The 12,933-nt window shown below is 44.0% G+C and overlaps 5 protein-coding genes across 5 annotated transcripts; 2 read left to right on the plus strand and 3 right to left on the minus strand.

Annotated features, from left to right (window-relative positions):
• Positions 1-273: 273 nt before the first annotated feature.
• Positions 274-2,095, minus strand: Aud_006367 (serine--tRNA ligase SES1; the record flags this gene model as incomplete). The annotated part of the gene is made up of 7 exons (XM_043291268.1): positions 274-450; positions 506-874; positions 931-1,021; positions 1,071-1,492; positions 1,546-1,707; positions 1,828-1,898; positions 1,963-2,095. The coding sequence occupies 7 exons, from the start codon at positions 2,093-2,095 to the stop codon at positions 274-276; spliced, it is 1,425 nt and encodes a 474-aa protein (XP_043147203.1).
• An 851-nt stretch (positions 2,096-2,946) lies between these two features.
• On the minus strand, positions 2,947-3,708 carry rhbA (Rheb family small GTPase rhbA; the record flags this gene model as incomplete). The annotated part of the gene is made up of 4 exons (XM_043291269.1): positions 2,947-3,186; positions 3,237-3,365; positions 3,417-3,556; positions 3,654-3,708. The coding sequence occupies 4 exons, from the start codon at positions 3,706-3,708 to the stop codon at positions 2,947-2,949; spliced, it is 564 nt and encodes a 187-aa protein (XP_043147204.1).
• Positions 3,709-4,401: 693 nt separating this feature from the next.
• Aud_006369 (WAPL family protein) lies at positions 4,402-6,819 on the minus strand (the record flags this gene model as incomplete). The annotated part of the gene is made up of 1 exon (XM_043291270.1): positions 4,402-6,819. One exon carries the CDS (start codon positions 6,817-6,819, stop codon positions 4,402-4,404), a length of 2,418 nt encoding a protein of 805 aa, XP_043147205.1.
• A 739-nt stretch (positions 6,820-7,558) lies between these two features.
• Positions 7,559-8,508, plus strand: Aud_006370 (uracil phosphoribosyltransferase; the record flags this gene model as incomplete). Its single annotated transcript, XM_043291271.1, has 4 exons — positions 7,559-7,719; positions 7,817-8,175; positions 8,234-8,405; positions 8,457-8,508. 4 exons carry the CDS (start codon positions 7,559-7,561, stop codon positions 8,506-8,508), a joined length of 744 nt encoding a protein of 247 aa, XP_043147206.1.
• Positions 8,509-10,356: 1,848 nt separating this feature from the next.
• Positions 10,357-11,393, plus strand: rps1 (40S ribosomal protein eS1; the record flags this gene model as incomplete). The annotated part of the gene is made up of 5 exons (XM_043291272.1): positions 10,357-10,370; positions 10,457-10,541; positions 10,590-10,615; positions 10,698-11,199; positions 11,250-11,393. The coding sequence occupies 5 exons, from the start codon at positions 10,357-10,359 to the stop codon at positions 11,391-11,393; spliced, it is 771 nt and encodes a 256-aa protein (XP_043147207.1).
• Positions 11,394-12,933: the final 1,540 nt, after the last annotated feature.

Genomic DNA, 12,933 nt, shown 5'->3' on the forward strand with positions numbered 1-12,933 from the left:
GGAGGCTCTGGAAGCTCCACTTCGGCTTGCCTAAGATAACGCACCACTTTCTCAAGGATATCAAGCCCTAACTAATATGTAAATATGCAGGATACTTCATGGCACCGCCAAGTCATTTTATAGTCCATATATTGAATAGTAATGTATCTAAGATAAGTACCAGATGACACGGTAATTCTTGGCGTTAAAATGGGGAATATTCGTTTCCCGATGAATGAAGCCTGAGCTCAGCAGAGTTGGTTTCCACAGGAAGAAAGTGTCAATCACACCCATTCAGACCCGAAGGTCCTGTAGCTTCTTGGTAGCTTCCCCGGTGCCAGCTGCAGTTTTAGTGTCCTGTCTGCTTTTGGATTTATGGGATGTCGTGTCTTTAGGAAGATCCTTGGTGTACGGCAAGAATTCGGGAGCGCCGGGGATATATTTTCTCAGAGGCTCGGGCACATTGAATCCCTATACTTCATTAGCAAATCAATGCTACATGATGTAGTTCGTTTTCGACACATACATCATCGGTTTGATAGTTCTCGAGGATACAACAAAGTGTACGCTCTGTAGCACACAGCGTAGCATTGAGCGCGTGGACATAGGATTTCTTGACATCAGTGGCTTTCTTTGTGCCGTAGCGTATTTCCAGAGCTCGAGACTGGTAATCGGTGCAGTTGGAACAAGAAACTAATTCCTTGTATTCGCCCTGGAACGGGAACCAGGCCTCGAGGTCGTATTTCTTCGACGCGGCATTGTTCAAGGCGCCCGAAACGATAGCGACGACCTGGTAAGGAAGACCAAGCGACTGATAAAACTCTTCTGACGTAGCCATCATCTCTTCAAAAACTTGCCATGAGTTTTCAGGCTTGGTAAGAACGAATTGTTCAACCTAGGGATGTATGAGCAAGCAAGCAGACGAACGATGACAGGCTTGTCAGAAATTACCTTCTCAAATTGATGGACGCGGAAAATACCCCAGGCATCTTTTCCATGAGCACCGGCCTCCTTTCGGTAGCATGTACTGTACCCGGCATATCTTTGTCATACTTAGCAATGAACACAGTGTCAAGCGCTGAGTTGCTCACTTGATTGGAAGATCTTTGTCCTGGATCCATTCTCCGTCGTGCAGGGCGGACAGCGGTTGTTCAGAGGTGGCTATGAGATACTTGTCGGTAGACTTGTCATCGCTCTCAGTAACCTTGTACAGCTCTTCATCAAACTGTTCGAGTTGCGCGGTCTTCGCCATCAAGTCTTTGAGCATGAATTGAGGAGGCTGGTTCGGTTTGTACCCTTTCCGCCAAAGAAATTCAAGACCATAGTTGATAAGAGCCAGGTTTAGGAACAGACCGTAGCCTGTCAAGCAATATCCACGGTGGCCAACAATTTTCACACCACGCTCCGAATCGTACCCATCAAGGCGAGTAAGGACTTCGTGATGAGAAAGACAATTGCGCTTCTCTACCACCATGTTTTCCGGGGCCCACGTCCTGACCACCACATTGTCATCCTTCGTATATGAGTTTCCGACACTAGTATCAAGACGTTGAAAGAGTAACCCACCTCATTATTGCTCACAGGCACTGACTCATGAACATAGTTCCCAATTGTCCGAATCCTACGATCTCTCCTGCTTTCCAATTCAGAGGCATGCTCGTCAGCCTCCTTTTTCCGCTTCTCCAGAGCGGCCTTCTGTTCCATCAAGTCATCCGCGTCCTCTTTATTCTACCCCGCTCTAAGCGTTAGAAACGAATAATTGACAGAAGAGCATTAAGCCCAAAGTATGGAGGAGGCTTGAGGGGCAGTATAGACAGTAAGGTTGCCTTAAACCACTTAGCAACAGACCTTCTTTCGCTTTCCGATTTCTTTTTGGAGCGCATTGAGCTCCGATCCTATTTGCATGACTTCGTAACGCGCTGCTATGAGTCAGAACAAATTCGTTCTACTATTCAGCAGCGCACTCTGGGGAAATATGTATACCTCGACGAGCCTCCTCATAGAGAGTAATCACTTCATCGACCACATTTTCAGGTGCGAAGCGCTTCCGCTGGCTCTCCTTGATCTTATTCGGATTTCCACCGCGATCGGAGACAAAATCGGCAAGGTCAAGCATCGTAATTCTATAATAGGAGGGCTAAGAAGAATAACCCACGAAAAGGACTTAATATATGAAGAAATTCAAGAGACAGATGAAGGACAAATGTGGGAAGGCTTTTGAGACAGTCAAACCCGGTGTCATGTGATTAGGTTTGGAGGGGTTGAGAAATTGAGGGGGATCGTTTTCGCTTGAGTCATCCGTGCATAAGGAGGGGAAGTCAATACTAAATAAGGTAAGGCACTTGGGATAATTATGTAATTAAGAGGAGTACATAGTATTATGTACCTGTATATACCTAATTAATCAGATTGCTACTTTAGGTAAGTTCAGATGTTCTAAACTACGTTTATTCTACTAATGTACTGCATACCTCTTGAGTACTTAACTTTCTGAGTTACATTCATATGGGCCGCAAGGCACAAGCCAGGAGCCTTCGCCTGTGGTAATTATTGAAACACTCCGTGGCTGCCACCAGCTGTCCCCCAACTGGGAATATGGGTGTCTGCAAAGCTAAACCGCTCATTGGATTACAACCTGTATACTGTAGAAAGGAAGGGCCACTGTAACTCCCAGATCAGAATGCACTTCCTGTTTGAGCTCATTCTGGAAACGCTCCACGGTCCAACTCATTCAGCCTTTAGACCGCTCCCTCGAATGTCATCATATTTCTTTCTCTCCAGCGTCCGACCATCGGTCTTCCCAGCCCCCTTGTACAAGAGTGAGATTATATAACAGATAGGCCATAGAACAAGGAGGCGTCAGGATGGAGGTTGAATCACAACCTCAAGATTTCATTACATTTCCACTTATTGAGGCGCAGACCCGTAGGAAAGAATGGACTGGAATGCAGGAAACCTCGAGTTGCGCTACATTAGTATGCACTTGCTGCCGCCTGCTGGCTGGGACGGGTTTTGGGACTTCTCAATCTCGCCAATCATCAAATCAAAGGCTTTTGTGACGTTGTAGTCGAGACGAGCACTAGCCTCAGTGAAGGCACAATGAAACTCTTCGCCCAATTGCCTACCCTCGTCCAGCGAAACTTGACGCTGTTCTGATTTGAGATCGCTCTTGTTTCCAACAACCACGAGAGGAACGTGATCCGCTCCCTGGTCTTCGATTAGCACAGAAACATGCTAGCAAGCTGCTGAATGCTTACAAGATGATTCAGAATTTTGTCGCGTATAACCCTCACCATGTCAAAGGACTGGCGCGACGCTACAGAGTACACAATGATATACCCGTGTATTCCGATAAAGTGCTTAGAATTAAGTATGCTGTACTCATCCTGGGATGGAGTTGTTAGCCCAATTAAAGTCGCTCATGCCTGTATGCTCACTTGACCAGCTGTATCAACGATCTCTGTGGCGAAATCCTGACCGTTGTACTTGATGATGCGACTAAACGTATTCTCAATGGTAGGATAATAGCTCTCGACAAAATGGTGTTCAACAAATCGGACCGTAAGAGATGATTTGCCTGCGCGATCAATTAGTTCGGGAAACACAATCCAAATGAAAGATCTTTGAGCAGGGCTACAGGGAAGTAAGTGGCATGCTCGTATACGGAGTCGTACCCACAGACCGACTACCAACAATGGCAATCTTCCTCTGTTTCGGCGCAGCAGGCATATTTCCCTGCCTTTTGTGGTTTTCTTGACCTCCCTCCCGTCGCTTTGATTGGAATCACCTGGAAATAAGAGCAAGGAAAAATGCCCCAGTTTGCGAAGTTGGGTCTAATGATCACGCCGACTAGCCAGACTGGGGAAAATAAGCACTGTGTCCTGATAACATGAACAGTCTGAAAGAAAGTGTGGTGATTAAATTACAATAATCGAAACAGTGAGAAGTCTGCTGTTTTCTCCGGGTCTACCTAGTTATATAAGGTACATGTTCCCAGGTGGCAAATCACCTTCAAAGCATCCTCAACTACGTAGACACATACCAATATCGCTCAGAAACCGCGGAACATACAAACATATCAAACGACATCCGATCACGGATCACCGATCAATCCTACATCACTTAACAGCCCCGTTTGCAGCGCCCTTTCCCTCTTACATGATCATCTGTGCTGGCAGGGAAACGATGTCTACACTCAGCATAATATTCGCGCTCTAATAGCTATCATACAGATGCGAATCCCAAAAATGTGTGACTATTTCCATGCCATTGCGCCTATCCACAACTTACAAGAGAGTGCTTTCGCGCAGCTGAATCTGCTGTATGATATGTTCTAATCTCGCCACAAGTCCGGAGTTTCGGCTTTTTCGTGACTCGGATGGATTCAAATCCGAATCAACTTTCCGATAATATTGCAAAAACTCACCTGCGGTTGATAAAACTACGGTAAGTCCTCTGTTGTCGAGTGACCTCCTCACCTGGGAGATTGCCTCGTCGCTGAAACAGAGCGTGAGCAGCAGGATAGATAGATATCCGACAGCAACTTGGCGATGAACTGTAGGAGCTGTATGTGCCTAAGAATATTGTTATCAGAAGAACAAATTTGACAGCGACATGCTGTTTGCTTCTTTTTCCTACCTCACTGACCAAATTCACCCTTTCGTAAAATCGTTCCAAAAGCGTTTGGATTAAAGGTGTCGAATCAGGAGTCAGGCGAAGGAAAAGAGCCCTCGCCGACTCGCTTTTCTCTGTCATATTGATAAGGACCCCCAAGACTAAGATTAATGTGTTCAAAGAGTTGTCCTCCCCTGTAGAAACATCGTCAGATGCGTCGCAAATCTCTGACATGACGATGTTGACCAATCCATTCACCAGCTCTGGTGTTGCATATTCGTTACAAAGATTCGGGTCGTTATTGGTGAGATTCAATATTGCTCGAATATAGTACATGCGAAGTTGCCTACCCTGGTTGCACTGGCTCAAATTGAGAATTTCGTGGAGCCTAGAAAGTGAACTCAGAGACGGGTAGTTTTGATCGTTGTCTGCCGCTCTGAATACGGTCGCATAAGACTCCAGTATCGAGAAAATCAAAGCCAGTGTCCTGAACCTTTCCCGCGACACAGGAAATTTGATAGTCTCGTCTCTTTCTGGCATTAACAACTTGACAAGGTGATCTGACAGAGTCGCCGAAATGGGTTCAATGCTGCCGCCCTTATTGTTCAAACTTACTAGGCAAGACTGGATGCTACTAAGAGCCACGAATTGAGGCGATATTCTGAAAGCCGGCTCGTCTCCACTGATGGTTGAAGATAAACGAGGTAAAATGTGCTTGATGGACATTTGTACCGATCTTGATAACCCAGCAGTTGGTAGCTGCGATAGAGACAAAAGATCACGTCCCATGGGCAGTAGCACAGGAGATAGAACCAGCACATTTGACCAGTGGCTGATTAACGAGATGTGAGATAACGTGTCGCATGAATTGATCAATTCGCATGCGCAGAGGGCGAACGATGCAGATACCACATCAAGACGACGATCTATGCATCCAACAAGTCGCTCGTGGAAGCCATGTTCGAGAAAGCGTCGGACAAACTGACGGTCCAGTAGCTTTTCACATAGCTGGACAAAACTACTGCATCTACCCGAAGTGGTATTGTATGCATCCTCAATGTCTTCGAATATCAATTCAATCGCGCTTCGAAAGCGGGAGTTATCTCCAGCTTGCCTAAGCTCGTGAATCCCACGAATAGGACCGCTAACGCTTGATTCTCCGTCACCAAGATGCGACGAATGACTGGAGAGAATCTCGGGTCCATATTTTCGGTGCCTTTGAACAAAGCCGCTCGTTGTTGACGCCGGGATTTCGGAAGGACGACGATTGTCAACAATAGACGTTTCATCCAAGAAAGACCGCTGGCGCGCGTAAGTGACCCTACAGCCTCCCACTCTAGATGAGACTGGGCCAGATGTTTCAGCAGTCCCCTTGTTCGCGCTTTCAGTCGCCATCTTAACTGGTCGAGAACTCGGTTTGGGCCGAGAGTTTAATAAAGAGTCACTACGAGGGCTGTGGCGGGGAAGCAGGTCGACTTCGGTGTCGTCGTTGGCTCCGGATGCTCGCACCGCATCTTCGACTGACGGCTCCAGGGGACCAAGTGAATCCACTAATCGCCTTCGTGCGGTTATCTGGGTTCTGGACTCTGGCTTCGAATTAGATTGAAATTGGGAGCTTGAAGTAGCAAACTCTGTGGCGATTGAGAGGTTTTTGTTCTTAGATATCGTCCCCTTCATACGGACGGACTGCAAATAAGGCACTGTGGTAGATACTTCCTTTCTCCGCGAACTACCATCAGATGTCGCTTGCCGAAGATCCTGGCCACCAATCTGTAGCTTGAGTTCACTCTGATGGGCAAAGCCTTTTCCGTCTGTGAAACTCGTGTCTGTGACTGCGCTGCTATCTCTCTTGTCTCTTGGTACCATCCGAGAAAAAGAATTACGCAGCTGATGCGAAACATCTTGGCCCCGACCTTGTTGTGTTTTCTGAGGAACGTCAAGCTTCCTGCGTTTGTTTTGAGCAGAACGGTGTCCTTTCCCACTCTGGCCTTGAAAGCGATGTAGCATCTTATCAACCGGATCAAGACCAGGGGGGTCATCCTTAGATAGTAAATGCTCGAATTTTGTTCCTGGAGACTGCATCTCTGAAGCTTCACTCGTGGGGTTTGAAGTTTTTGGCGATTCATTACACTCTTTTGGAACTTTCGGCGTCGCATGATTACCCTTTCTATGTCTGGCTGTGGTAAATCTGACAGGGTCGGTACGCCGTTCAGTATCTTCTTTCATGTTGAATGAGAGAAGAACAAGGAGATAATACTGGGGAGGAAGGTGGGAAGGGCGGGTAGGCTATAAGGTGCTCGTCAAAGGGTAAGTATTTCTATACTTACAGTTGAGTGATGAAGGAGGTGTAATAGTCAGATACCACAACCTTGAAGGTTGGCTACTACGGTAAGGTACCTTAGTAAAGGTAGCGTACCTTACAGTTACCTTATTGCCCAAGTAGTTAGGTATCTGTTGGGTGGCAAGGTAAAATTAATGTAGTAACATCAGGCCTTTGTAGGCAGAGCTGTGTATGAGCTGACGGTATTACTAATGTACCTTATTATTAGGTATTTTTATTATAATACTTCCGAATACTGATGCTGATGCCTTCTAAGTAGTATACTGTGTTAAATAGAGGGGAAAATCATGACTGAAATGGAAATAACAGAACTGGGGCCGATGTACGGAGTACCAAGAGTAAGGTAAGGTAGATTGGATCGTAACCTAGGGTATGGTAAGGTACTTTGTGGTACTGGTATGTAGCACTAAGCTTTTCCCTTTCCCCATCTATCTTAGTACCAATTTACAGTGCTCCGCCTTTGCTGCTTCAAACACTATTAGTACCTCTCTAGAGTAGGTACTGGTAAGACAATCTGTTTTTGTACTTTATCATTATTCTATTTGACGAGTTGTCAAATCACTCGAGCCCTCCCCTATTTCTCTTTGCACTATCCAGCTGTCTAACTACCTCGAGGACAAAACCATGACAAGCATTGGAATGAATGCTGCGCCTTCGCCTGCACAAGGTGTTGGCCCGATTTATAGGTCTGAAGGCGAGAAGCCTACGGCAACAGTGTCCAAAGACATATCTTATGAGAATGTCCATGTGCTGCCACAAACCCCACAACTAATTGCGCTTCTGACGTAAGATGGATACTCAATACAGACACTGTGCCCTAACTGATATTGATGAGCATTAAACTCAATCATATGGAGAAGCGTACCTTCTGACCAATTGCAGTATGATCAGGGATAAAAATACAAGCCGTGCCGATTTCATCTTTTACTCCAACAGAATTATCCGACTCTTGGTGGAAGAGGGATTGAATCATCTACCAGTCGTCGAGCGATCCGTTACAACTCCTGTGGGCCGTGAATACCTCGGGGTCAGATTTGAAGGGAAAATATGCGGAGTCTCAATAATGAGGGCCGGAGAAGCAATGGAACAGGGTCTTAGGGATTGTTGTCGGTCGGTTCGAATTGGGAAAATTTTGATTCAAAGAGATGAAGAAACCTGCAAGCCGAAACTCTTCTACGAAAAGCTCCCCCTTGATATCGCCAACCGTTGGGTGCTACTCCTTGATCCGATGTTTGCAACTGGTGCGTCATGTCCTGTATTTTCCGGTATGATTGAAGTTACCATGCTGATGACTTGTAGGAGGCTCTGCGACGCTTGCTGTCGAAATCCTGAAGGCGAAGGGTGTGCCCGAAGATCGAATACTATTTCTCAACCTCATTGCGAGTCCCTCTGGAGTCGCAGATTTCGCAGAACGCTTTCCAAAACTTAGAGTAGTGACAGCGTTCATTGATCAAGGCTTGAACGAAAAGAAGTTGGTTGAAATCTCTCCCGTGGATAGAACACTAACTTATTGATCCGACAGGTATATCATACCAGGTTTAGGTGACTTTGGTGATCGGTATTATACCATGTAGCCATGTGGCTTAGCCGGAATCGGATGTCCGAACATGTAGCGGCATGGCTCTTACATAGAGTTGCAGTTTGCAGATGTTCTTTGAAAATTCATAGTGGTCTCGACTGCTCGGCCGACTAAAGCAATTGTTGAATCTCGACTATTCTGGCATTGAATGTGGTCTCGTATAACTGTTCCATAAACTTCGTAAGACCTCTGCTGCACTATCGATCAAGAGAACGGATAGGTACCTATCCAGTCATTATATGTCACTGTTTCCGACATCACGATGGGTAGTAGGGAACGAGCGCTCCTGAGAATGGACAGCAAGTTTATCATCATCAACATCATATTTACTAGCTGTATCCTTCGCCACTGCGTCACAAGCATCCACCCAATCCGAATATACATCAACAGCAGCTGAGAGGTCTAGCAAATAGAATAGTGAGTAGAAATCTCTGGTGCATTAGGAGTGACTATACTTACAGTTGATTCCTGTTTGGAACCTTTGTCCGCATACTTTACAGGATAAATTTCCAAGGCCTAGCTTTTTGTCTAATTTGACAATGACGGAGTTTTCATGATTGCAGAACAAGCAGGCAAATGTAGTTGGCAGTGGTTCTTTCTATGTCAAATGTCAGTGTCAGTGTCAGTGTCAGTGTTGAGAGGCACGTCAAAAGCGATCACCTTTTTGGGTTGCTGTGGCTGTCGGCTGGACTTCTTGCGTTTCCCCTGTTGATTTCGGTCAATATCAGGTTGTAATAGCTCAAAGCCTAAGCTTTCGACACCAACCATGCTTTATTATCAAGTCCTATTCAGGTCGCGAATTGTTCTCATGCGGAAAATGGTGGTCAATCAGAGGTAGCTACTGGGTGACCATGTAATCTTTTGTCACTCTAGCCAGCTATTTGAAGAAGGTTATAGCCTTAGGAAATGGTGAAGTGTTGAAAATAAGATGTGCTCGAAAGTACGTATGTAGGAAGTGATTGACATGCAGATAGCATAATTATACTTTCCATTTTCATTCTCAAAAGAGCTTGTCATATGACTATCCGCTCTGCGGTATGCCACTGGAGATATGGAAACACGTAGTGGGGCTACTCTTGCATGGAAGGGGACTAAGGCGCCCTAATCTGCTTAGATTGTGTGGACTATAGATTGTGAAATAATACCTAGATGTGTACCCAGAGCATGTTGTACTCCGTACTGGGGCATGGACGCTCTCTGGAGTACTAATTTTACATCTCTATACAGGCAATATATGGGCTTTGCGCTCTTCCACTGACCACATTACGAGGCTTACGAAGGACTCATCTAATTAGCGTCTTACGACTACATCATCCGGATGGCAAAGAGTAAAATTACTGCAGATATTGTTAGTGAACACTTCAAAAATGTATTAGTTATCTGTATATTGTTGATAATAGAGAATAGAGCTGTAGGCATAGTCTCATGGAGTTCAGAAGGCCAGTGTGTGCTAAATTTACATGACAGCAGACTATACGGTGCCAGTATAGTGAAGAGGACTGGTTGGAGATAAGGAGCTAGTAGCGTCATGATACAATCAGTGGTGGACGGACGTACATGATGACATGTCCACATCTAATTAATAACTAGTTAACTATAAGAAGCTCCAGGTAATAAGGTAGAGAAAATGTCACATGATGTTGTGGGCAGGTGCGTATTATGTAATCTGATCGGTAGGGCCGACGTCTCGCTTAGCGGACTTTTCTGTGGGATTGCAATTTCAACTTATTATTCCGCCGACCAGCAACAAAGCGGTTACTCGACTCGACTCCCTCCACCAGAGCCCGTGGTGTGATATACCTGTCTGTCTTTGATACTCGCAAGATAGACTTGAGTCGCAGTTATGGCGGTTGGAAAGTATGCCAATTCACTTTTACTATTGTTTCACGCACTCTTAGCATGCGTCTGGATACGGTGGTTTACAGGTACTGATCTGGGGACAGGAACAAGCGCTTGTCGAAGGGCAAGAAGGGTGTGAAGAAGAGGACCGTTGATCCTTTCACCAGGAAGGACGAATACTCTGTCAAGGTATGTCGACTTGGACGGTGTAATTCGACCGCAGCTAACCTGTAATAGGCGCCTTCCACTTTCCAGATCAGAGAGTATGTTACACGCATATGATATCGAGGCGCAGGATTAACGCGAATTATAATGGTAGGGGGAATCATGCTGACTAGATTATAGTGTTGGGAAGACTCTGGTCAACCGCACCAGTGGTCTCAAGAACGCCAATGACTCTCTGAAGGGTCGAATTTTCGAGGTCTCGCTCGCTGACCTGCAGAACGATGAAGACCATGCTTTCCGCAAGGTTAAGCTTCGTGTGGACGAGGTTCAGGGCAAGAACTGTTTGACCAACTTCCACGGCCTCGATTTCACAACCGACAAACTGCGATCCCTCGTGCGCAAGTGGCAGTCGCTGATCGAAGCCAACGTCACCGTGAAGACGACCGATGATTATCTCCTTCGGCTTTTTGCTATCGCCTTCACCAAGAGACGTCCGAACCAGATCAAGAAGACCACATATGCTCGTTCTTCTCAAATTCGCGCCATTCGCAAGAAGATGATCGAAATTATGCAGAGGGAGGCAGCCAGCTGCTCTCTCGCTCAGCTCACTCACAAGCTCATTCCCGAGGTCATTGGTCGTGAGATCGAGAAGGCGACCCAGGGAATCTATCCCTTGCAGAATGTTTGTGGTCCTGCTAATCTTACTCGGGATTGAGACTAACCGCAATCTAGGTCCACATTCGCAAGGTCAAGCTTCTTAAGGCTCCCAAGTTCGATCTGGGTGCACTGCTGAATCTGCACGGTGAATCTACGACCGACGACAAGGGCCACAAGGTCGAGAGAGAGTTCAAGGAGCAGGTCCTCGAAACTGTTTAAGTGGTCTGAATCACCAGTATGCTGGTTGTTGGGGCATTGATTTGTCTACCTGTATCCCTGGATCCTTTTTTTACGAGTTAGAATGGAAAAAGAACTTTTGTCGCGGCATCATGTCTTTATTGACTGGTGGTGTCGTTCAATTCTATGTCCTTTAAGAATAGTGTTTGCAAAATTATGCCATTATCCACATATTCTATCTGGATAATTTTTCTGATCAAGCGTAGCAGTAAAATACCTGCTGTACCAGGGCAGTGATGTGCCCCTGATGCAGGGGTAACCCGTATACAGGTCATTGATATATATAGCAAAGGGCTATGTTGCTGCATGATATGAATTAACCCAGGTAAATTGCAGGCAGTATTGCTAGTACCTCACTAGCTATTGTTGTACTCCCACATCATGTAGTATCATCTGTTGATTATGAACTTCCTTAGCTACATTAATGCAAGGAAATTAACTATCTTTCCCCTATATAAAGTTGATATAAGGTAGCTATACCAAATAGTAGTATGTCCCTAGGCTTTCCAGGAAGGTAATTAGGTTTACTAATTACTTAATTATTAATCTAATTTTAATTTTTTATTTATAAAGGAATATTATAGTATAGTATTTTACTATATCCTTTAATCTTCACTGCTTAATTAGAGCTCTAGCAATGACTACTTTTCTAAAAGAGAAATTAACTTAATTAATAGCTTAGGATTTAGCTATATAATTAGTAATCTTTATCTTTATTATTAAAAATTATTAAAAATTATTAAAAATTATTAAAAATTATTAAAAATTATTAAATATCTTATATCTATAATACCTTTAATATTTCTTTTATTTCTGTATTTTTAATAAGATTTTATTTTCCTTAGTTCTATTACAACACCAACACAGCCACACTAGTATAGGGCAGATGTGATAGGCAGAATCTAAGGATTATTAATTACTAGTTACTCTTAAAGGGATTACTAAACACTCTAGAGAAATACTTAATCTAGATAAACTTTTATAGAAAAATAGTTTAGTTATATACTACTGGGATATTCATTCATCACTGAGGGCGTAGAGTCTTCGAATCGTGCGACAGTAGGGGGTAGGCCAGCGGCTGCCCTGTACATGTCTACAGTTATATACATGTTAATGACATCTACTAAATATCCTCTGCGCACTCTTATAGACTTCATCAAAGTCATACATACTGATTGATACCACACTACTATATATTCTATTACTAATAAATAACTATAATAAATTATATAATATAGTATATAGATATGTAATACAAATAGAATATTAATATTATAATATCTACTACTATATTATTATACTATCTACTATAACTACTATAAAAGGAACTAAAGATATTAAAAATATTTATTATTATTATATCTAGTACTCTTAGTTTTAGTTTCTTATATTTAATATAAGTTATTTACCTAAGTATAAAATTATTAATCTAATTTATTAGTTACTCTTTTACTCTTAAGTATATATACTTAATGACCTTACTTTTATCTTTATTATTATTATTCTTATATACCTTTAGATT

Source organism: Aspergillus udagawae (assembly GCF_001078395.1).
Source record: "Aspergillus udagawae IFM 46973 DNA, scaffold_4, whole genome shotgun sequence".
NCBI classification, from domain to species: Eukaryota; Fungi; Ascomycota; class Eurotiomycetes; order Eurotiales; family Aspergillaceae; genus Aspergillus; species Aspergillus udagawae.